At 48.6% G+C, this 22,940-nt stretch overlaps 1 protein-coding gene, 1 long non-coding RNA gene and 1 other non-coding gene across 4 annotated transcripts in view; 1 reads left to right on the top strand and 2 right to left on the bottom strand.

Annotated features, from left to right (window-relative positions):
- Nucleotides 1–9,106, top strand: part of Cul4a (cullin 4A) — a 25,311-nt gene extending 16,205 nt beyond the window's left edge. For both annotated transcript variants that reach the window (XM_015483926.2, XM_048800584.1), the window contains exons 14-18: nucleotides 260–373; nucleotides 2,259–2,364; nucleotides 2,499–2,671; nucleotides 6,221–6,373; nucleotides 7,595–9,106. In XM_015483926.2, the coding sequence (XP_015339412.2) occupies nucleotides 260–373; nucleotides 2,259–2,364; nucleotides 2,499–2,671; nucleotides 6,221–6,373; nucleotides 7,595–7,690 (642 nt within the window). In that variant the 3' untranslated portion in view covers nucleotides 7,691–9,106. The remainder of the gene's footprint in view (nucleotides 1–259; nucleotides 374–2,258; nucleotides 2,365–2,498; nucleotides 2,672–6,220; nucleotides 6,374–7,594) is intronic.
- Nucleotides 9,107–19,771: 10,665 nt separating this feature from the next.
- LOC125616006 lies at nucleotides 19,772–22,934 on the bottom strand. Its single transcript, XR_007346599.1, has 2 exons — nucleotides 22,273–22,934; nucleotides 19,772–20,102 (listed from the first exon to the last, which is right to left on the bottom strand). It is a non-coding gene; the product is annotated as an uncharacterized LOC125616006 (long non-coding RNA).
- Nucleotides 20,575–20,648, bottom strand: Trnav-cac. Its single transcript has one exon. It is a non-coding gene; the product is annotated as a tRNA-Val (tRNA).
- Nucleotides 22,935–22,940: the final 6 nt, after the last annotated feature.

The following is a 22,940-nucleotide window of genomic DNA, read 5'->3' as shown; positions in this document are numbered from 1 at the left end:
GGGGGGGGGAGGGAAAGCTGGGACCTGAGCAGGTCAGGGCATCTGGCTGCGGGCACCATCTCTCTGTCCAAGCGAGAGCCAGGTGTGACAAGAAACCCCAAGGTCGGGATGGAGGGCGTGTTCACAGGTGATGGAATCAGGAAAATAACTTTGAGAACATAGGGCCGCACTCTGATTGAGCTGCCGGAGACTGCAGAGACTCCACAGTGGCCGGTGGTCAGCCAGTGTGCTCAGGCTGCCCGTGTCTCCGTGCCCTCAGATGGTCAGGCTCCAGGAGGTGTTCAAGGCCTTCTACCTGGGCAAGCACAGCGGACGGAAGCTGCAGTGGCAGAGCACGCTGGGGCACGCCGTTTTAAAAGCAGAGTTTAAGGAGGTAAGTTCTTCTCTACCTCACGGCGTTTCACTTTGCATTGTTCGTGCAGTGTTGGGGATGGAACCCAGGGCCTAGCACGTGCTAGGCAAGCGCTGCCACGGAGCCACATTCTCGAGCCTTTTATTATAGTTTATTTAGAGACAGGTTCTTGCTAAGTTGCCAAGGCTGGCCTGGAACTTGTGATCCTCCTGCCTTGGCCTCCCTAGTCACTGGAGTAATAGGCATGCACCACCACGCCTGGCTGTTCATGGAACTTTTTAAATTGTCATTGAACCTGGATAGCAAAGAAGGAAACGTTGTTTGGCACAATTGAGCCCCGGGTTTTCTAGGTCTGTGAGCTGAACAGTAGTTAAGGGTTGGTACGATGTTCCAGTCCGTCAGGGGCAGCGTTGGTGTAACTGGAACAAGCAGAGACTGGGAGGTGCGTTCTGCTTCTCGGCTGGCCAAAGGGTTCCAATTCAGACACAGGAAGGAGGGCTAGGCACAGTGCAGAGGCAGAGCATCGCCTAGCACATGTGAGGCACTGGGTTCCATCCTTTGCACCACATAAAATGGATAAAAATTTTAAAAAATTAAAAATACAGTAAGATGTCACTTCTGACCAAGGGACTGGCTGAAACAAGGGGAAGGGGCATCATGGGCATCATCTAGCAGTTCAGCACTCGGCCAGCCTCTAAGTGCCCTGCGCCGCTGCCGCCCTCCAGCTCCAGGGTTCTTCCTGCTCTTCTCCTTTATTTTCTTCCTTTTGTTTTAAAGTGCCAAGCCAGTAAATAAGTTCTGACATATCCCACGGGCCCCAAAGGGGCTCTTTGACAATTGAATGACGGTCTTTCCTGGATCACTCCAGTTAGAGTGAGAGTGCCCACTGTGGTAAGAGTGGTCAGCGGAAGGGAGGGCACACAGAAGGCAGGCTGGTGAGGAGGAGTCCCTGTGTGCGCAAATGGAACCTCAGTTCTGTAAGTGATGCTTGGTCACCTACACTATGCAAAATAGTCCCCATCTCCTATTCTGCACAGCTGATACAACATGCTCGTCTGTGTGTGATCGCGTAGGTTTTAGTCCATCTGCGCACGTCCTTGCACCTGCTCCTGAGGGTAACGTGTTCATCTGCCACCCCAGCCTCTGCCTTGCTAGTGTGCTGCAGTTAGGGCACGGCGTCTGCCAGCTGCACAACTGTAGGCCACCACGCCACTGCACACACGGCCAAGCTGGTCTACCAGGTGGCCTGGCAGCCCCTCCTTCTGTCCCCGTCCCCTCAGTACAGAAGTGCAGCCTCTCTCAGCGGGGACAGGCTCAGCTATTAGCACTCTGGGCTGTTGGGGACAAGCCCAGGGGGATGGCCCTGGCTGACCCAGGCAGAGCCATCCCTGTGCTCCTGTAGGGAGGAGCTCTGCCTGCTCACCCTCCCTGGCCACCTCCCAGGTGAGCCTCCTCCCTCCTCTGGCCTCAGGTATTCCTGCTGCCACCAAGAGGCCCCATAGCTAGAGAAGGTTGGATGGCAGAGTAGCTGCTAGACACCAGTCAGCAGTTGTGTCTAGCCATAGATGGGACGATGCCCTTCCGCTCAGTGAGACTTAGGGGAGAATGGCACGTGTCCTTCAGCTCAGTGGGACTTAGGGAAGAATGGGACGATGCCCTTCCGCTCAGTGGGACTTAGGGAAGAACTTTCTCACTGCTTCAGAAAAAATTTTAAGAGAAGAATTGTAAACTGCAATACCAAATAGTGGTTTTACTCTTTTACAATCCATGACCTAATTCCTTCGTACTTGGTGGTGTTAGTGAGTTCTTCGTCCCTCACAAAAAGTTTGAGAGCAAAATGCTTCTTCTGTGGTCTGCCTGGGTGCTCGTGTGCAGCTCTTGCAGCAGCGATTCTGTTTTCTTACAGGGGAAGAAAGAGTTCCAGGTGTCCCTCTTCCAGACGTTGGTGCTGCTCATGTTCAACGAGGGAGATGGATTCAGCTTTGAGGAGATAAAAATGGCCACCGGGATAGGTAGGCAGACTTGTCAGGACGTCCCAGAGCCCGTGCTCCTGCAGGAGCTGGTGGCGGCCTGCCTCTGACTCGTCTTCGAGGCTCTCCTTGGTTCATGCCGCCCTGTGCTTGCTTTTGCTTTGCCTCCCATGCAGAGGACAGTGAACTGAGAAGAACGCTGCAGTCCCTGGCCTGTGGCAAGGCGCGTGTCCTGATCAAAAGTCCCAAAGGAAAGGAGGTGGAGGACGGGGACAAATTCCTCTTCAATGCAGAGTTCAAGCACAAGCTGTTTAGAATAAAGATCAACCAGATCCAGATGAAGGAAACCGTATGTACAACACTCCTCTCGTTTTACTTGGTGCTCACCAAGGGATTGTTGGTTTTCATAGTGATTCTAGACAGAGGTCCAAAGCATTTCCTAAAACTAATTTGAATACTGTGTTTATAAAAGCACTTACTTTCACGTAGCTTTCGTGAGCTTTATAGTCTCCATGAGAAGGGAACTTGGAAATCTGTTCAGTAGCAGCCATTCCCACTCACACGGTGATGTGCTGGGTCAGCTCTGTGGCAGCAGATTCTCCTGGCACAAAAAGCAGGTGGCTTTTCAGAACTGGGTACCTGGGCCTGGGGCAGGAGCCTGCTGCAGTGTCTGTGTGGTACCATGACAGTGTGGCAGCTTGAGCAGGGAGCGAGCAGACCCTCGGGTGTCTGTGGTGTAGACGGACTCGAGACCCCAGCTCTTGGACTGCTGCCATAGTACCCCATAGCCCGCATGTGGGGCAGTTCCAGCCACTGCCTGCCCTGTAACTGCCAAACCTGCATGATGTATGCCAGGTTCTCATGAAGGGGCGGGGCCACTCGCGAGGACAGAGGACACCTCTGATTAACCCAGGTAACCACAGGTACCTCTCCAGCTCTGGCTTTGACAGTGGGAGGCTTCAGGAAGCCAGACAGGAAGTACATTCAGATCATTCACAAGGAAACACCTGAGACCAGCCACAGTGTAAAATGATGTTGACTCACATCAATAATCCTCTGAAATTAAAGTAGTATTCCATTTTTCATGTGAGTGGGGAAAATGTTAAGAAGTCTGGTGATCTCCAGGGTGGCAAGTGTAGGGAAATAGACGTCCTTTTTGGAAAGGTGTTGAATTGGTGCAGGCCTTGTGTGCTCATGTGCATCTACTTTCCTGAAAGACTATTTTCTTAGCATCGTTCTAGATTCATAGCAAAATTGACAGGCAGGTGTAGAAGTTTCGCACATATGCCCTTCCCTGCCCCACGTGGCCTCCCCACCATCCACACCCCAGTTGGCACAGTGAGTGAGCTACGATCCCTGGATACCACGTGCACAGCCTGTGTGGGGTTGGCCCTCAGTGCTGTGCCTTTGGTGGGTCTGTACTGACCCCTACCTTGGGTCTACCTTTGCAGTATTGTGTCAAGTGGTGTCACTGCCCGCCTGCCCTCTGCCCTGTCAGCTCCTCCCTGCCCTGGCAACTCCTGGTCTTTCACATCTCTGTGGGTCTCACTTCCTGTAGAACCTTATGGGAACCTACCTGGGCCTCTCAGGAGGGCCCCCTCTCTCAGCAGCGTGCTCCAGATGTCCATCGCTGCTGCCTGTCTTTTCCAGACACTTTCTGTGTTTGTATGCCCTCCAAGGGTGCAGTGAGCATCCCAGCCTAGATTTTGTGGGGTGGTTTCCACCTCTAAGGGCAGGTCGGCATCTGTTACAGATTTGGGTGCACATACCCTCCGCCTGCTCTGGATTACAAATGTCGAGTCGCCATGTTGCCACGTGTGTGATCCCACAGTGGCTTCTGTGACATACCTGTCACACACTGTTCTTACTGTGGGAACGTTGCATGCGTACCATTTCTGTGCACTGACCCCTACCACTGGTCCCTTCTGATGTCACCCTGGGATGGCTTCCGTGAATTATCACCTTTGTTATGTATCAGGTTCCTGCATTTGGGTCAGTTTCTCAATCCTATCTCCAGATTCTGCTGATCTGTTTTTCACAGCCAGCACCTAATTCCTTTTATTTTTTTTCCCCAGTTCTAGGAATTGAACCCAGGGCACTTCACAAGCTAGGCAAGTGACCCCCAAAAGCATTTTAGATAATATACTTACTCCTGGTCACACCCTGACCCCCAAAGCATTTTAGATAATATACTTACTCCTCTAACCCTAACCCTCACAGTAAATCTGAGAGCCACATTGTCCTCTTGCTCAGCTTGCATTCGCCGGCTTTCAGGTCCCCTCTCGGGGTTCTCGTGTGCACAGGCCTCAACTTCCTGGTTCATGCTGATCAGTAGTTGCAGATGTGTGCTCGTTCAGCAGACCACAGCTCGCACCTCCTGTTGGCGCTGGGAGCTCTCGTGACCACGGAGATCCGGCCATCCGTTCAGAGCTATGCCCAGCCGTCCTGTCCAGCACATAGACAATTCATTCAGCCAAGGACACTGTGGTAGTAGAGAAGTACAGGGAGCAAAGCCCTTCCTAAAGAAGTGATGGCGGCTTTCTGCAGGCTGTGACTAAGTGCAGGCCATAAAGCATTTGCAAGCCACCAGAGAGCTGAGGCAGGATGGCCAGCTTTTTAATATTTTTTAGTTGCAAGAGGCAGGATGGTCTTCGTTTTTTAATATTTTTTAGTTGCAAGTGGACACAATACCTTTATTTTATTTATTTTTTTTTTTTTAATATTTATTTTTTAGTTTTAGGCAAACACAATATCTTTATTTTGTTTCTATGTGGTGGTGAGAATCAAACCCAGTGCCTCATGCATGCTAGGCGAGCGGCTACCACTTGAGCCACATCCCCAGCCCTATTTTATTTATTGATTTTTATGTGGTGCTGAGGATCGAACCCAGTGCCTCACGGGTGCGAGGCAAGCGCTCCATCACTGAGCCATAACCCCTCCCGGGGTCTCTGTTCTTTACATTTCTGATGGTGTTATTAGTGTGTGTAGATCAGCACTGTTTATCTTTGTGCATTTTTCTTACTTTAGCCCCTTTATAAAATTCTCATCAGCTTTGATGGTTTTTCAGTTGATTTTCTTAGATTTTTCTAGCTCATCTAAAAATAATGATCATTTTATCTGTTGCTTCTTAGTATATCTTTTTAGTTTGTTCTCAGTTGCATAGGTAGACCCTTTTAAGTATAGTGTTTTGTTTTTGTTTTGGGGTTTTTGTTTTTGTTTGTTGGGTACTGGGGATTGAACACGGGTGTGCAACCACTGAGCTACATCTCCAGCTCTTTTTTATTTTTTTAATTTTGAGACAGGATCTTGCTAAGTTGCCCAGGCTAGCCTCAAACTTGGCGATCCTCCTGCCTCAACCTCCTGAACAGCAGAAGTTACAGGCATACGCCAGGGTGTTCCACTTAAGTAATGTTTTAAATTTTTGTTTGTGGTATTTACTGTTTGTTTCTAGTAATTGTTCTTTATCATGTTCAAATTCTCCCCCCCCCCCACTCGTTTTAAAAATCAATCCTTACTTGATAAAGCTTGCTTTAAATCAAGAATCAGTCTTCCAACCTGCCATGCCTCTTCACATCTCCAGGTGGCCACGCAGCCTACCCCTGGGCTGCAGTCTGGCTCCTGGTGTCAGGCAAAGCTCACTGTGTAATAAGCCCTGGTGCTTTGTTTACTGCTGATTGAACATTCTGATAAGGAAAACATAACTTTAAAATTAGTTTCAACTTGTGTTTTTGAGTGTGCCATTCTAAGAAGCTGATTTCCTAGAACAAATGAAAACACCTAATAAAAGAGAGTCTATCCAAGGTCTGGCCTTGATTTACATCAGAACAAAACTTGTCAAACTCAACAACATGAAACAACACAGAAAACATTTTCACACTCTGTTCCTGTCTTTGCACAGGTTGAAGAACAAGTGAGCACTACCGAGAGAGTGTTTCAGGATAGGCAATACCAGATTGATGCTGCTATAGTCAGAATCATGAAGATGAGAAAGACTCTTGGTCACAATCTTCTAGTTTCTGAGTTGTATAACCAGCTGAAGTTTCCAGTCAAGGTAAATGTCTCCGTGGCTTTAGTGGCTGGGTGCAGCTCCGCGGTGCAGCTCTTGCCTAGCATGTACAAGGGCCTGGGGCTCCCCCAGCACAGAAAACCACAACAGAACCCTGGTAGCGTGGATGAGTGTGTGGCATTGTGCTGCCCCATGTCCAGGCCCTGACCAGCCTCTACGGGCGTGGTGCACAAGGAGGCCCTGAGCAGGGACACTGGACAGTGGGGTGTGAGGGCTTGCTGCACACCTGCCACCCCGTGGGGAGGAAGAGGCAGAAGGCCCTTCTCCGCAGTGGAGGGGATCCTATAGGAATCATGACAGTGGCTCTCTCAGCACGTAGGAACTGCCTTGGTGATGGCTCATGCCGCTGTGTGTACAAGTCACCTTGGGCTGTGCCCCTGCACCGTGCACGCTCCAGACCTGAGCTACTCCTCCCTGTTCAGGACATGGGGTAGGCTAGGCAGATATTACGAAAGTGGTCGGAAAGTGAGTCAGGAAGCACATTCAGCACCCCGCAAGGTGTCAGCTCTGGACCTGGGCCTGCCAGAGGGTCAAAGTCCTCTGCTTCTGTGATGCAGGTTTACCCTCCCTCCTCACCAGGCGGGTCCCAGAGGGAGCTGAGGTGCTGCCCAGCTGATGTGCAGAGCCCATGGAACTGTTTTCTGCCCCCCCGCCAGGCCAGTGCTTCTCCCTGGGCCCACAGACCGCCTGTGGGGAAGCAGCAGGTGTGGGGGGCGGCAGCCAGGCTCCCAGGTCTGCTTCGTAGCTAACTGGGTGTGTGGCCTGCTGCCGAATGGAACGGTCCACTATTTGGCCCACAAGAGTGCCGCCCTGAGCGGGGCTGGTGCTCAGAGACACGAGCACAGATCCCCCTCGATTAGTGGGGAGGTGTGGTGGCACCCTCCCTGGCGGTGGCTCACTGAGGTGGTCACCGTCTGTTGGCAGAGGAACACTGGGATTCCGTGTCGGCACAGCCCGTGGTGAGCACACAGTAACCAAGAGGCGTGCCCAGGAGAAGTGCCCTCCCAGGCCATCAGGTTTCCTTCCCTGAGGGCGCCATGCAGCTGGCCTGCTCGTAGCTGGCGATGCGTGAGGGGTGCTGTGTGTCCTGTGACTGTCGGTGACTTAGGAATAGGTGTCCTCTGGGGATCATGAGCATGTGCTTCCTTGGGCACGTCCACGGGTGGGTGCTGCTGTGCTGAGGAGCCCTCTTGTCTTCTCTTCAAGCCTGGAGACCTGAAGAAGAGAATCGAGTCTCTGATAGACAGAGACTACATGGAGCGTGACAAGGACAGTCCCAACCAGTACCACTACGTGGCCTGACACGCCTGCAGGGTGGCGAAGCCCACTCGCTCCAGGAGCCTGCCGCTGGACACGGGAGACCCTCGGCTCACCAGGCGGGAGACGACAGGCCATCTCGCCCAGGGTGCAGGGTCTTCACGTGACACATCCTTCCCCTCCAGTTCTTTCTCTAGTTCTCTTAGGCATTGAGATGTTCGTTGCTCTGTGTGGAATGACTTTGAGGTTGGACGGACGCAGGTGGTAGTTGACAGGAGTCCTCCACAAGGTCCTGCCGCTCTTTGGAGGGAGCCGCCAGTGGGTTGGTGTGTGTGTGTGCGTGTGCATGTGTGTGTGTGGGGTCCCGAGTGCACGATGAAGAGACCCTCCATGCTGCATCGAAGTCCCAGAGTGCTCCGGTTGACAAGCCTCAGAGTGAGAACAGGAGCTCCACTGGGGACTCTGGGAAGAGCAGGTCCCATCAGGCAGCTCAGCGATGCAGCCAGAACCCTGCGTCCGTGTTCGGGGGTCCCAGAGAGGTCTAACCTGTGGCAACGGATTTTTATAAATCGGGCTTTCAAGCGAGGTCCCTGTGTCGTCACGCTGAGCCCAGCACACAGCCAGTGGCCTACAGCGAGGACCTGTGTGCCCTCTGCTGAGGGCTGGGCCTGGGCCTGGGCCTGGGCCTGGGCCTGGGCCCCTGTTTTCCTTCTGAGGCGGGCACCTGCGTTTGGTTCCTTAACTTGCAGTATTTGTGTGATTACCGCGATAGATACAGTTTGGTTGGTTTGGTTTTCCGGTCCTGAGCTGGGACTGCCCTGTTCTCTGCCCCACCCTGCAGGAAGTTCCCTAGCAGACTTGACGGTCCCGACCTTGTGACACAGTGGTCATTTTGTCAAAAGATTAAAGGATTTTGTTGGTTCCTGGTTACATGTGAACACACACGGGAGGTGGAATGAGAGTTGAGTGGAGACGTTACTATGGTGACAATGACAAAGATGCTCTTGTGAGAACATTGGAAAGTACTTTCCATTTTAGAGTACCATGTTTCATTTTGATTAAAAGCTACCAAAGGAATTTTGATCATGGTATCGTGTTTGAAGCAATATTTTCTGGAATATACCGAGTTTATATAATTTGATTTTATGCTACATTTATTAAAGGATTCTCCCTTTTTGAGACATGCGTGTTTAAAATATGACATCTTTTGGGTTCCCATGTTAAAATCCTTACTCTTTAAATATCATCGTTTCTATATTTGTAAATTTCCATTTATGAGTTCTATATGAGGTCTATGAAAGGCCAGATAGATTTCTATTTCTATTCTTATATTTTAGGTTCATTGTGTCTAGAGATTGTTAATATTGTAATTTAATATAGACTTTGAATAAAATTAGTTTAATTGGCCTTAAAATTACATTAATAAAACTTTTTGGTGTGCAAACTACACGTTCCTCATAACTGTTGAGCAGTTTCAATTATTAACATGCCAGTAAAGGGAAGCCCTCATGCTCTCCAGTGGCTGTCCCTTCCTGGTCCCCTGTCAGCAGCAACAGGAGACGCAGAACCTCACAGACACAGCGCTGGGCTGGGCCTCTCCTCCCACCAACAGCTGTCCTTTCCCATATTTTCAGCATCAGCCAGTGTTTTAATAAAGTTACTGTGGTTAACTCATTGCACAGAGGAAGTAACTGAAAAGGAACACAGTCGAGAAAAAAGTTGTGAAGTTAGAAAGGTGAAATTATTTGCCGACTAGAAAAGTATGCCCAGAAAATCCAAGAGAAGCACACAGAAAGCTATGACCCCCAATTAACAGGAAAGTCAGCAGCCTTCCTGCAGACTCAGACCATGGAAGATTGGGCTTTCGTTAGCAACAAAAGAAGATAAAACTCCTAGTAACGGAGGGAAATATCTGTGTGAAAAGCAAGAAGTGAAACGTGCTGTTCCCACACCACACCCCGCAGCAATTCGGAAGCCTGAGGCTGGAGGATGGCAAGTTCAAGCCAGTCTCAACGGCTTTGCAAGACTATCAAATAAAGACAGTCCCTGGGTTCAATCCCCACTATGAAAGAAAGGAAAACAGGCTGATTCTAAAATTAAAGTAGAAAGCAAGCAGCAGGAATAGGCAGACATTATCCTAAGACATGTTGACACGGTGCAGCTGCAGGCCACTGGCTCGGAGAGGACATGGGCCGAGCCTGGAGAGCTGGCCTGGGCTCTGGGGAGGGGACAGCCTGTCACCCCCTGAGCAGCTTTTCAAAACCTCATCCCTCAGGAAAGAGAGGAGATTTGGGTCAAAGCCAATTTTTATACTCAAGTTAAACGTAGAAAACAAAACCATAAATAAAGGAAGGAATATGAGATACTCTGTTGTGGTTGTCCACTAAGATGGTGAATTAAGATCCGCTCTCTCAGGAGAGGACGGGCTGGTGCTGCGTTGGTGGGCTGGGTGTCCGTGTGTGCTGAGCAAGTGTCTTACCCTGAGCTGCACCCCAGTCAAAGGTAAGATTTTCACTTGAACGTCTTCCCACTGGTGTGTTCTCGTTTTTAAATTTCATAGTTATTTTATTTTCGGTGCTGGAGATTGAACCCACGGCTTCTTGCTTGCTAAGTGCATGCTTTACTGCTGAGCTACAGCCCAGTCGAGTGAATTTCAGGGGTGGCACCGGGGGTTGAATCCAGAAGCATGTACCACTGAGCTACATGCCCAGCCCTTTAATTTTCTACACTACAGCCCTTTTTTTAAATTTTGAGACAGGGCCTCACTAAGTTGCTGAGGCTGGCCTTGAACTTGTCATACTCCTTGCCTCAGTCTCCCAAGTGCTGGGGTTTACAGGCATGTAACACCTGGCGCAGCTTTGAATGACATTTTTAAAGTTTACTTGGGGGGGGGAGGGAGGGTGTTAAAAATACGATGACAAACTACCAGGCGTGGTGATGCACACCGTAACCCCAGCGACTCAGGAGGGTGCGGCAGGAGGATCAGAGCTCAGAGCTACCCTCCTCAACTCTGGAAGACCCTGTCTCTAAATAATACACAAAAAGGGCTGGGATGGTGTCCCAGTGGTAGAGCACTCCTCGGTTCAATCGCCAGTACAAAAAGGAGAGACTGATGTGGTGGTGAACTGCTAGTCAGAAGAATAGAAGGAGCCTCCACTAGATGAATGTGTTTCCTGAGCTGGAGGAGGGTGGGATGGGAGAGCCTCAGGGTGTGGCCGGAAGCTTGGTCCTGGTTCCTCACGCCGATCCAATAACAAGGCCATGGTTTTGAGGAGGGGGAGTTTTTGAAACACAGGGGACTCGTATCCCGAAGGCTGATGGAGCTTTTAAAGGGGGTGATTCAAAGGCTACATTCCAGGTGTTCCCTGTTGGAGTCGTGATCACTTGTTGATTTAGGAGACTGTCATTCCTGAGATCTGCTGGTGCCATCCCCAAAGTCTGGATGACTTCCTTCCCATGGTGGGTGTGTGCTCAGGAACAGACTACTCTGCCTTTGGGGAAGAAAGGTGATCCTGTTTCTTCTGAGATTAGGGAGGAACAGGGGGAGAAGAAAAAAGAAACATGTCCATTTTAAAAATAAGTCACAGCGTTTGAGAGCAGCAAGGCTATATATTTAAAGCATAAAGTGGACCACTGTTACGAGGTCAGGTGCAGACCATGACTTCGGAATAAATGAGGTCACTGGCAGGGGAGAGGATGAGGTGACTGTTCCATTATCACAAAGATTCATTTTCTTGTTACACTATTTACATAAATCCAATTTTTTTCTCTAAGACCATTTTTTTTTCAATCTTCTGTTGTTTTAGTTTGAACCATTTCTTTTAAGTGTAAATGGACACAATACTTTTATTTTTATGTGGTGCTGAGGACTGAACCCAGTGCCTAACAGGCAAGGCAAGTGCTCTACTGCTGAGCTACAACTGCAGCCCGCCATTTATTTGGGGTGGTGGGTACTGGGGATTGAATTTGGGGGCACTCAACCACTGAGCCCCATCCCCAGCCCTATTTTGTATTTTATTTAAAGACAGGGTCTCACTGAGTTGCTCATTAGCACCTCACCATTTGCTGAGGCTGGCTTTGAACTCTCCATCCTCCTGCCTCAGCCTCCTGAGCCACTGGGATTACAGGCAGGCATCACTGTGCCAGACCCAAGGCTGATTGTTATTTTTTAACGTCAATGTGGATCTTTTATTGACCTTTAAATGACAGTACATTGTATTTTTAATTTCTCAGTTTTGTTTTCTGTTATGGCAAATATCAATAGACAAAACCCACCAAAACAAAAGCTCTTTGTTATTCTCAAATAAATTTTAAAAGTTTTAAGGAATTCTGGTACCAAATGTTTAAGAACTACTGACCTAGAGTATGCCCGAGAGTGGAATTGCTACACTGTAACTTATCTTTACTAAATATTTCCAAATTATTCTCCAAGATGATTGCATTAGAATGTCTGTTGCTCAAATCCTCATCATCATTTTGGAATTTTTTTACACTTAAATTTTGCTTATATTCAATAGGTGCCAAAGTGGTGTTATTTTAGTTTATGTTTCTCTGATTATGTACTTATTATGTGTGAGATCATATACTTTCCATGCATTTATTACCCTTACAAATTTTTTCTTCCCTAAATTCCTGTTAAAATTTTTACACATAAGTAGCTGGTTTTTTGCATCAGTTTTTAGGGGCACTTTAAATTTTCCATGCAAAGTACCCTTGGTTGAGTTCTCCTTTTTCAATTTTTAAAAATGACAGTATATTTTGAAATATTATACATAGAAGAACTTGTTCCAATCAGTATCACATTATTGTGATTGTACATGATATGGATTTATATTGGTCATATATTTATAAATGAAGATAGTTAAGATATGTTCAATTTATTCTGCTTTTTTTTTTTTTCTATTACTATCCCTTCTCCCTTCCCTTCATTCCCCTTTGTCTAGTTCAGTGAATTTTTTTGACAGTAGAATGCATTTTGACATTGTACACAAATGGAACACAACTCCTGCTTGCTCTGGCTGTGCCTGACGTGGAGTCCCTCCGTAGTGTGTCATATGCGCATGCAGGGTAATAATGTCTGTCTCATTCTGCACCTCCCCAGCCCCAGCCTGAGACTTATTTTTAAATGGAACATTTCTTCCTCTTCCTCTGTCCCTGTTCCTAATTTCTCCCCTTCCCTAATCTCAGGGGAAACAGGATTACCTTTCTTCCCCAGCCTTTTCCGTCTGTCCTTGAGCACACACCCACCACACCAATGAAGTCCTCCAGCAGATCTCAGATACAGTCTCCCCAATTAACAAGTGAATTATAACTCCAACCGAGAACCCTGGAGTGTACCCTTTGAGTCACCCCTTTAAAGCCCCCTATTCCTGCTGACCGGCAGAATCACAGCCTCTGGGATGGGGGTCTCCTGTGCTTCTTTGCTAGTAAAGCCAATGAAACTTTTTTCCTTTTTCCTCAACATCCGTCCTCATTATTGGATTGGACTTGGAGACAAAGGACTGAGCTTTTGGTGACAGCTCTGCAGCATAGATGTGACCCTGGAATCCCTTTTCTCTGAGTTCCTGCTGAGGCCCACTCCCTTTTGGCTTTTGGCCTTCCTTTTTGTTTTCTTGGTTTTACTAAAACAGATTCTGAGAATGATTCTCAGAATGCGTGCAGACACATTTACTGAACCTTTGCTTCTGTTTTTATATTTGTGCTTAACAGTTTGGTTGTGTAAAAATTCTAGGTTCATTTTCCCTTTGAGCCTGAAGGCATTGCCGTGTGCTGTCTGCCCACTGGCTACAAGGTTCACCTGCTTTCATGTGGTTGACTCTCTTGTTCCTGGGACTCCCGCCAGACAAAGCGCGCGCTTGGCTCCGGGGGTTTCTGTCTCGCAGAAGCATCCCCTGACCTCCCATATGGCTCTGCTCCTCCAGCTTCTTTGCTCCCACCTGCCTCAAATTGTGTAGGTCAGCTGGCCCAGAGGGTTTTACAAGAAAAAGCTACCTCCCCAGACTCCTGCTCCATTTGTTTCTGGGGTTCCTGGTCCTGTCCTCTATTGCCATCAGATTCACCTTTATAGGTCGGGAGCCATTTTATCTAGAGGCTCCAAAGTTTGGATTCTGAGGCGAGGCTGCTTAACTTCCCGTAGAACAGGTAGGTGCCTGCTAAATGAGCAGTCCCGCCCAGCTTATGGTGCAGCTCCTCAGCAGCTTATGAAATTCGTCTTGCAGCCTACAGATCTGCTCTGAGTGCCAACCCACTGCTGTTGTCCTCGGAAGGACAGCCTTGTTGGTCTGCCTTGTGCTACTGAAAATAGATCTCTTGTGTGAGATTCCAGGGTGTGGCATGATCTTTGGACTTTTTCGTGGACTCTGCGAGTGTCCTTTCAGCCTCCATGTCAGATCATTTCTTGTTTTGTAAGCCACATCCCTGTTTCCTTTTACTTTTTGAGACAGGTTGTCACCAAGTTGCTTAGGGCCTCGATAAATTGCTGAGGCTGGCTTTGAACTTGGAATCCTCCTACCTCAGCCTCCCCAGCTGCTGAGATTACAGGTGTACACTTAATAACAGACTGTTTTATTTTATGGCTACAGAGTTCTTTTCTCCTTCCTCCTGCTCAGGGAAGAGAGGCAAACCTTTTCTATAAAGGGCTGGAGAGAAAATAGCCTTGCAAATCTCATGGTCCGTTACATATTCTTGTTTTCTCACACTTTAAAATCTTAAAACCACTCTCAGTTCATCTAATGAGTTGTGGGCAGCAGTCTGCTCCAGGGCCAGCTGGTTATCTGGTCGTAAGGTCCAAGCACTAACAACCCCCTCCGGCCTGTCCCTATTTCTGTGCTTTAACAGCAGGCATCCAGGAACACCAAGGTCAAAGGTCATCTGGAAGGCAGGCCCCCCTGTTCTGCATCTGGCCTTTTCCTACCTCAACCCTCGCCATCTGTGGTGTCCTGAGGCCTCACTCACCAGGTTCCAGAGGCATTGACAGAGCAGAACTTCACCTGAGTTGTGCACCTCCCCAGCCCTCAGGAGCCATTAGAAGTGCAGTGGCCCCCCTTCCACAGAACATCTTAACTAAGCTTCTCCAGAAATCTCCACCACAACTGATTATTTATTTAGACTATAAGCAAAAGTTCAGTGTAATTAAACTTCCTATTTTCCTGTTGCTCCATTTTACTTGGCCACTGGCCTGGAAGAGATCAGCACTCCAGGTGCTGAAGGCCCCTTTACTTGTTTTTCACAAACATGTATCCAGTATAGTAGTTTGTAGAAGTAGTGTTTGCAAATGCAGAGTGTGATTTTAAAAAAAAAATCCTTTAACAAGGCCTCTGGCCTTGAGCTGGGCTTCACAGAGATGTCTACATTTCTAAGATCAGAGAAGTTACCAATTGGGCTCCATGGTCACAGCTGGCAGGGGAGGAAAGGAAGGGGAGAAGAAGCTCCCCCCTTCTCAGGCGCTGTCCTTGAAGGGTTAACTTGCCCAGAACAGTGAAAAGCTGCTTTTATGTGAACTGCTGCAGGCTGTGAACTTCTGAGCCCCTCCCCTCACAGCGCTGGGTATAAAACTCTGAAACTGCCTGAACTTGGGGTTCAGGGGGATTGACTGATTTCAGCAAAAGATCTGCCCTCTGAACCTGGCTGCAGCCAAATAAAACTGTTTCCTGCTGTCTTCGGTCCCTTGCCTCGTCTGTCCCCTGCAACAGAAACAGCGGGTGTTAGGGAGAGGAACAAGGGGGGAGGGGAAAGTGGGACGAACGGTGCGGATGCCCACAGGCTGCACCAGTTCAGGCCAGCAGGGCATGTGTCTGGGCAGGGCAGGCCTCAAGCGCACAACAGTGGCCACTGGATAGAGCAGGCACCAGGGAGTTTTTCCAGGATGATGAAGGCAGAGAAAATTCATTCTCCATGGGACCAGCCGATCCAGGGAGGAGAGGAAGAATATGAAAATGTAGAAGAGAAGAAATGGGGCAGGTCAAGTTTCCAGAAGAGCTGGACAGTGGAGGAGGCCCAGCAGCACATGGGGCCTGTGCACCTGCCCCTGGCAGCGACACATGGTGCAAAGCCAGGCACAGGTGTCCACGGAGGTGAAGCAAGGAAAGAAAAGTGGAGGGACTCAGGAATCGCAGCCGGTTGTAGAGTCACCTGGGATGGCACCTGGCTGTGAGCACCGACAGGTGTCTGAACCACCACAAAGAGTGGACAGAGCTTTCAAGGCACAGGGTCAGTGGAGAGGAGGGTCCACACTGGTCTCAGGCTGGGCCTCCAAGTTGGAAGCCCCAGGAACCAGTACTGGTTCTGCAAGGACTGCATGCCCCAGGTAAATTGCTTAAAATCTCTGAAGCGTGGTTTTTATTTTTTCAAATGGAGATAATGATCTAATTCCCGGGGGTTATTCTGAGTTCAAAGTACAAAGCTCCTTACACCAGAAACCACACAACTGAAAGGACCAAGGAACAGCCTGCAAACTTCAGCTCCCCAGGGTGGGAGGACACTGTGGTGACTGAAGTGGTTTATTTATGAACATTCAGCTAACCACATACTCAGTGAATGAAGGCAAACGACCACCGGTCAGATGTGCTGAAGAAACGACCTCCACCAGACTGACACGGAGAAAGGCTGGGGGACTTCCTCATACAGCAGGACACAGAGTCCCCAGAGTCACAGAAAGGCCAGGAACGACGTGTCAGTGGGTGCCCACCCAGAAACAGTTTCACTATTTTACTATGTTCTTTTAATAAATTAGTCACCCTGTGAATCCTGTGTATGAAAAGTGCTCTGTAGTGACACATCAGTGATTGGTGGGCAGGGAGGGGCTGACGCTCAGGGGCACCGGAAACTCTGGGGTGGAGAAAGCGTCTTACGTCCCGTTGGGGTGCTGGTTTCACAGGTGTACACAACTGTCAAAACTCGCTGACCCAACAGCTCAATGGGTGTCTCTATTTTACATAGAAAGCTAGTTGTTAAAGCTGGAGGAGACAAAGACATGCTTGCCAGGAGCCTGGCTCTTGGGAAACACATTGCTGCAGCCTCTGATTCCATACTGGTCCTCAGGTAGCCTTTTGTCATAAGAAGGCACAGAGGCCAGAGTGACACCACCATGCAGGCTTCAGGGCGAGCTCTGAGGACACGCATGTCCTGGCTGGAGGGTCTGGTCACACTGCCTTTCATGCCTGTTGGTTCTGACCCAGGCTGCCCACGGGGTTCTTCCCAAGCTGCCCTGCACCTGCAGCCACCCGACGAAGGCCTGCTTCTCTTTTCTGTGCACCAGCGCATGTTCCCCTTGGAAACTTGGTATAGGTCCCTAACACATTACCAATACTAGGCCTGCCCTGGCCTGCCACTGCAGTCACCTGTGTATCATTACCTAATGATAATGAGTGCCATTATCATTAGGTAATGATACCTGAGGTGGACGGGCAAGAAAATGGGAAGAGAAGGGAAAAGAGCCAGCCCTGAGGGCAAGGCTCTGTGGTGGGAAGACCCCCTGGCAGCCTCTCCTTCTTCCCAGGCCAGGTGCTTAAAACCCAACCAGCCGTCCATCTGGATCCAAGCCGCTCCACCGACTCTCAGGCAACGAAGACAGGAGACAGAGCCTGGGCAAGGTGGACACCTAGCAAACGGCCAACCAAGAATGGGAGACCTTCCAGTGGTCGCTAGTGGGCAGCCTGGCATCACCATCTGGCCCACCACCTCACCTGGCAGGCCATGGGGAGATCCTAAGCACACAAAACTATCCTCAAAAATATTTCCGTATCTCACTTACACCAGGAAATGCTGTAACACGACTACTAGAGCTGCTTCCAGGAAGCCTGTACTGCATGGGGAAATGTTTGCTATAAGGCAAGAATTAGGACACAAAGTATCGGCATTTTTAAGAAGCACCTGTGTACTACCAGACTCCACACATCACCCCCAGGGGCTGGGATGCAGCTGTGCAGAACACCTGCGGCACATGCATGAGGCCCCGAGTTTGACCCTCAGTACCACCAGAAAACAGCAACCACCACCATAGATAACTGGTGGGTAACAAGTGGTGCATTTCCTCCTTTGATCCCACATTTTCACATTTCTCTGTTTTCTATTACTAACCAGCATAATTTACCATTATTTTCACAGAAAAACAGTAATCGAAAAACGGCTTTGAGCTGTGTTGTAGCTCAATGGTAGAGCGCTTGCCTAGCATGTGAGGCACTGGGTTTGATCCTCAGCACCACATAAAAAGTTATTGTGTCTATCTACAACTAAAACATTGAAAATAAATGAAAAGTAAAATGACTTCTGTATATCTACAAATGAAGTGCCCCAAGATTACAAGACACAGTGCCATGAAGATGTCCCCTCCCCAGCTGATCGATCAACATGTCAAAGTCCAGTAAAAACGTGTTGCTCTCAGCTACCAAGAGTGTCTTGGCAGGAGGGAGTTCCCCACTCTTTCTTACAGGATGGGTATGCTCACCACAGACACCAACACTGGTGGAGAGAAACCACAAAGTTCCCTCAAATGTTACTAGCTTCTTGACCACATCCTGTTTCAGTTCCAAGAGTAATCCAGGGTCCCACATTGCACTGGTCTTGTGTCTCTGAGTCTCTTTCTACCTGTGACCAGTCCTGCCTTTGTGACCTTTCAACCCAAGAGGATTGTTTCAGCTGTCTGTCATCCTGCAGAGCCCCACAATTCATGCCCATCTGTTCTACTGCAGACAGAAGTAAGTTCTCCATCACTGGGAAGAACATTAGAGGAGTGGCTTCCATAGAGCCCTCGGGAGGGACATCAAGTCAGTTTGTCCTCCTACTAGTGATGCTGACCTTGGTTAGCTGATTAAAGTGCCATCAAATGGTCTTCTGTACTGTAATGTTGTTTTCTCTCTTTGGTGGTGCTGGGGATCAAACCAGGACCTTACTCATGATGAGCAAGCACTCTGCCTCCGGGATACACCCCAACCCAATAGTTTTCTATTTGTAATAAAAATACTTATTTTGGGAACTGGTTACCACCCTTTAATATAAAGGATGTGCTAGGTTCTGTTCCTCAATTCTGCCAAGAACCTGAAGCAGATAAAGCTATCTGCTGCTTTCTAAGAGTAAAACTTCTCTACTGGTCACTACCATAACTGCTGAGTTCAAAAAAAAAAAAAAAGAAAGTGAGCAAGCAAGCCTCTGTCCCAGACATTGCGACACATGAAGACACGTTAATTCACATCTTTCCTTCATCAGACCGTATCAGCTTTTAAGGATTCAACACAGAAAAACAGTGAACGCTCCCCTTACAGCTCTGCTCCATCACACTCTACACTTCCAAACTTTCCATTTGTGGCCTTTTTGTCCCTCACCAGGGATTGAACTCAGGGACACTCAATCACTGAACCACATCTCCAGCCCTATGTTGTATNCTTTTTTTTTTGGAGATGAGGAGAGGAGAGGAGAGAGAGAGAGAGAGAGAGAGAGAGAAAGAATTTTATTATTTATTATTAGTTTTCATTTTTTTTTTTTTTTTTTTTTTTTAAGAGAATTTTTATTTATTTATTTAGTTTTTTGGCAGACACAACATCTTTGTTTGTATGTGGTGCTGAGGATCGAACCCCGGCTGCACGCATGCTAGGCGAGCGCGCTACCGCTTGAGCCACATCTCCAGGCCCGACTGTCTGTTTTTAAATATATATGTATATATTAGTTTACAGTGGATGGACCTTTACTTATTTATATGTGGTGCTGAGGATTGAACCCAGTGCCTCACACATGCTAGGCAAGTACTCTACCACTGAGCTACAACCCCAGCCCAGGAAACAACTCGATTGTACAGACAGGTTCTGAATGCTCTAAGCAGAAAAATAATGTACTGAAAAGACTCTGAGTAGCTCACAAAATTTCCAAAAAGGATGCAGAACACTTCAGGAAAGTCACAAGGGGGAATGGCAGGACCACAACTGAGTGCAGACGCACATTCACACCAAGTCCTCCCCCTGATACCCAGGGCCAGCGTCTCTGCACTCACCAGCTCCACTTCAGCCTGACAGGCTGGACTCCTGATAGCCCACACGTGAGCTACCAGGAAAGCTGGGAACGGACTGTTTTTTCAGCCTCTACAGGTGTTCTGCCACCACCTACACCCACAGGATAGGAAAGGATTCAGAGCCAAAATACAATTCTGGGCTTTGTTTCCAAGCTCAAGATTATCCAGTAGTTTTTCAAGAGAAAATGGAAATATATTAGAATATATTAGAATTCCTCCAATCACATTTGAATTTAACATTGTATTTCGTAGAAGCAAACCAGACTTAGCCTATTCAGGTATTGGCACGTCACATTACTGCTGACCAACGACTGCACAGGAGAAGTCTCAGCAGGCTCTGTGCAGCTTAACAGGCCTCAGCCTTGCCAGCAAGGTGGAGAGCATCACCTTGGTGGAATTCTGCCATTACTCCTCCTTTTCTGGAACAGCAGGAAACAAACTGTAGAAGAATCTGGAAACCTGAAGAAGATATGAGGAAACACACTCTTTACCAAGCATTCCATTCCCACCCCAACCACAGAAAAAAAATTCAACAGACAGACTCCCAGTTCACTACTTATCAGCCCGGAGAGGCAAGAGGAAGACAGAATTAACAGCAGGGAAAGTCAAATCTACAACAAGTAAAAACAAACGAAAAAAGTGACAAGAATCCAGGACGATTTAGTTGAGTGACCCACTGTAGTGCACAAACCAGAACTGAAGTGACTTCAGATATGGTTCCTAAGAAGCTGGGATTTTATGTTGTAGGGAAGAGGGTGGGACATTCACTTTATAAATAACTGAACCAACCAAAAAGACAAGCAGGCACCAGGAGGAAAGAAAGAACAAGAGGAAGCCAGGCTTGGGCTCTTCACCCTGCAGACAGCAGGTGATAAACTACCAGGCTACCTCAGGCCCCAGAGGCAAGGAACTTGGATTTCTTTTCTTTCTTTTGGGGTGCTGGGGATTGAACCCAGGGCCTTGTGCATGTGAGGCAAGCACTCTACCAACTGAGCTACATCCCCAGTCCAAGACTTGGATTTCTCTTAAAGGAAAACATGTATATACTGGACTGAGTGCTCCTGCCATGCTCTGATAAATCCCCCACATGTGGCCTAAAGCACACTATAGGACCACTAAACAAACAGGAATCACAGTGAACCCTTAAACCAAGATCTTGTCCAGCATAATGTTCCTTTTTGGGTGGGGGAGTTAAAGTACTGAGGATTGAACCCAGGGGTGCTTTACCAAAGAGCTACATCCCCAGCCCTTGTTATTTTTTGAGGCACAGTCTAAGGAGCTAAAGGACTTGCTACAGTGCTGACTTTGGCCTCAAACTTGCAATCCTCCAGTCTCAGCCACTGTTGTGATGGGCAAAAAGTGCAGACTAGAGCAGGAAAGTCACAAGGCAGAATGGCAGGGGCCGCAGCTGAGTCCAGGGGGAGAAATAAAGAATGTCCACCCACTTCTGCCCTTTTCAATGCTTAAATCACTCAATACAATTTCACGCTATAAGTTCTTAATCAAGAAAATGACAATCCTTAATGCTAGGCACTGCAATAGACATAATCAATTCACAGCTAACAATTCTAGATTAAAATTCAAGCAAACAATTCTAGATTAATTCTAAGCATTGCAAACACACTTAATCATGACAGCCTAGTGATAGATACTCCCTCTGTGTGCTAAGTTCAAGTGTCAGATCAAAAATCTTAAACCCTAGGCTTTTAAGTCCAGCAGATGCCCACACACTCAGACCCTGGTGATCAGGTCAGGAAAGAAGGCAGGTTTCTCCTGGGATGGAGCTGATGGCGATTGAGGAGGCAGTCCTAGGGAGAAGTTGTGGCTCTCACCAAGGTCAAGATGTGGCTGTAGAGTTTGAGGCAGTGAGGACAATGCAGAGGTTCAGGCAGGTAAGAGTTGGGATGTCAGTCCAGGTCCTCATCAGGCTCTCCAGCTTGTGTGCATCAGTATCAGCTGGCTGAATGTCTTGTTCATTTGCTCTATTATTTATACTAAATTTTGGGGCTTTTGACCCCCCTTTCTTTTTTAAAAAAAATTTTTAATTTATTCTTTTTAGTTATACATGACAGTAGAATGTATTTTTTTAAAAGAGAAGAGTGAGAGAGAGAATTTTAATATTTATTTTTTAGTTATCCGCGGTTTGTGAGTGGTGCTGAGGATCTAACCGGGCTGCATGCATGCCAGGCGAGTGCTCTACGGCTTGAGCCACATCCCCAGCCCTTGACCCCCCTTTCAATCCTTATCAGCTACCACTGGATTTCTCAGGGACATCATTTATTCTGGGGTTAAAACATCTGGTATTGTGGTCCCCACCCTGATCTTCTCCGCCTTTCCCTCCGGCAGCATGCCAGAGGCTTCACTCTTTATCAGGGTGGGAGAAGTGACTTGTTGGTGCCTGAGGGCCATAGTGCCTGGCGAGACTGCAGGTTTCAAACTGGAGTTTTAAAATGGAGTTGCTTAGGCTCAGGCCTAAGGCCAGCCTCACAACCTCCCAAGTTCCTGGGATTACAGGCCTGTGCCACCATACCCAGCAATAACTATTTTTAAAGACAACTTTTGTTTCATAACATGAATTCCAGCATTCAGTATGCTTGTTGAAGTCCCAGTTCTAACTCCCATTTCCAACCTTTTTGAGAATCAGAGGGCCAGAGGAATCTCCAAGTTAAAATTCAGGGGTTTCCGGGGTTTCAGTTCTGTGGGGGAAGGACCCAGAGGTCGAGTTCACCGAGGGGACTCCCGGTAAGGCTGACATGGCTATCTTCTCCAGCCATCAAGAGTGCTCCAAAACGCTGAGAAGTGTCACACCTGCTCCTCTACTCCCTTTCCTGCTTGGAAATCAAAACCACACTTGGCGGATTTCACCTCCCTTCTCTCCTAAGAGGGGAGAACGCTGAGGACCGAAACAAGTTTCCCAGAGGCAACTGAGGGGCTTGCCACTCCACAACGAACTCCTTCTGGCCCACCCCTAACTGGGGACCCAGGTCCACCTACAAGAGATGGGCCTCGCAGGTTCCCCCCGCACTACACAAAGTGGAACGGCGGCCAGTACCGGCCCGGCTGGCGAGAGACGGCCCGTGCGCCTCGGGCCAGTGTCCACAACGCGCCGCCCTGGTCTCCCGGCGGCTTCCCCTTCCCGCTCTCACTTTCCACTGCCCGGCTCTTCCTCTTCACTTTCTCCAGCCCCAGGTCACTGTTTCAGGCCGCCGGCCGCTCACGTGGCCGCGGCATCACGTGCCGAGACAGGCGGTCACGTGCCGGGCGGGGTCACGTGTCTGCCGAGGGACGCCTGGAGGG

The sequence above is a fragment of the Marmota marmota genome, unplaced genomic scaffold, assembly GCF_001458135.2.
Source record: "Marmota marmota marmota unplaced genomic scaffold, marMar, whole genome shotgun sequence".
NCBI lineage: Eukaryota > Metazoa > Chordata > Mammalia > Rodentia > Sciuridae > Marmota > Marmota marmota.
This window is presented reverse-complemented; position numbering and strand designations above follow the sequence as displayed.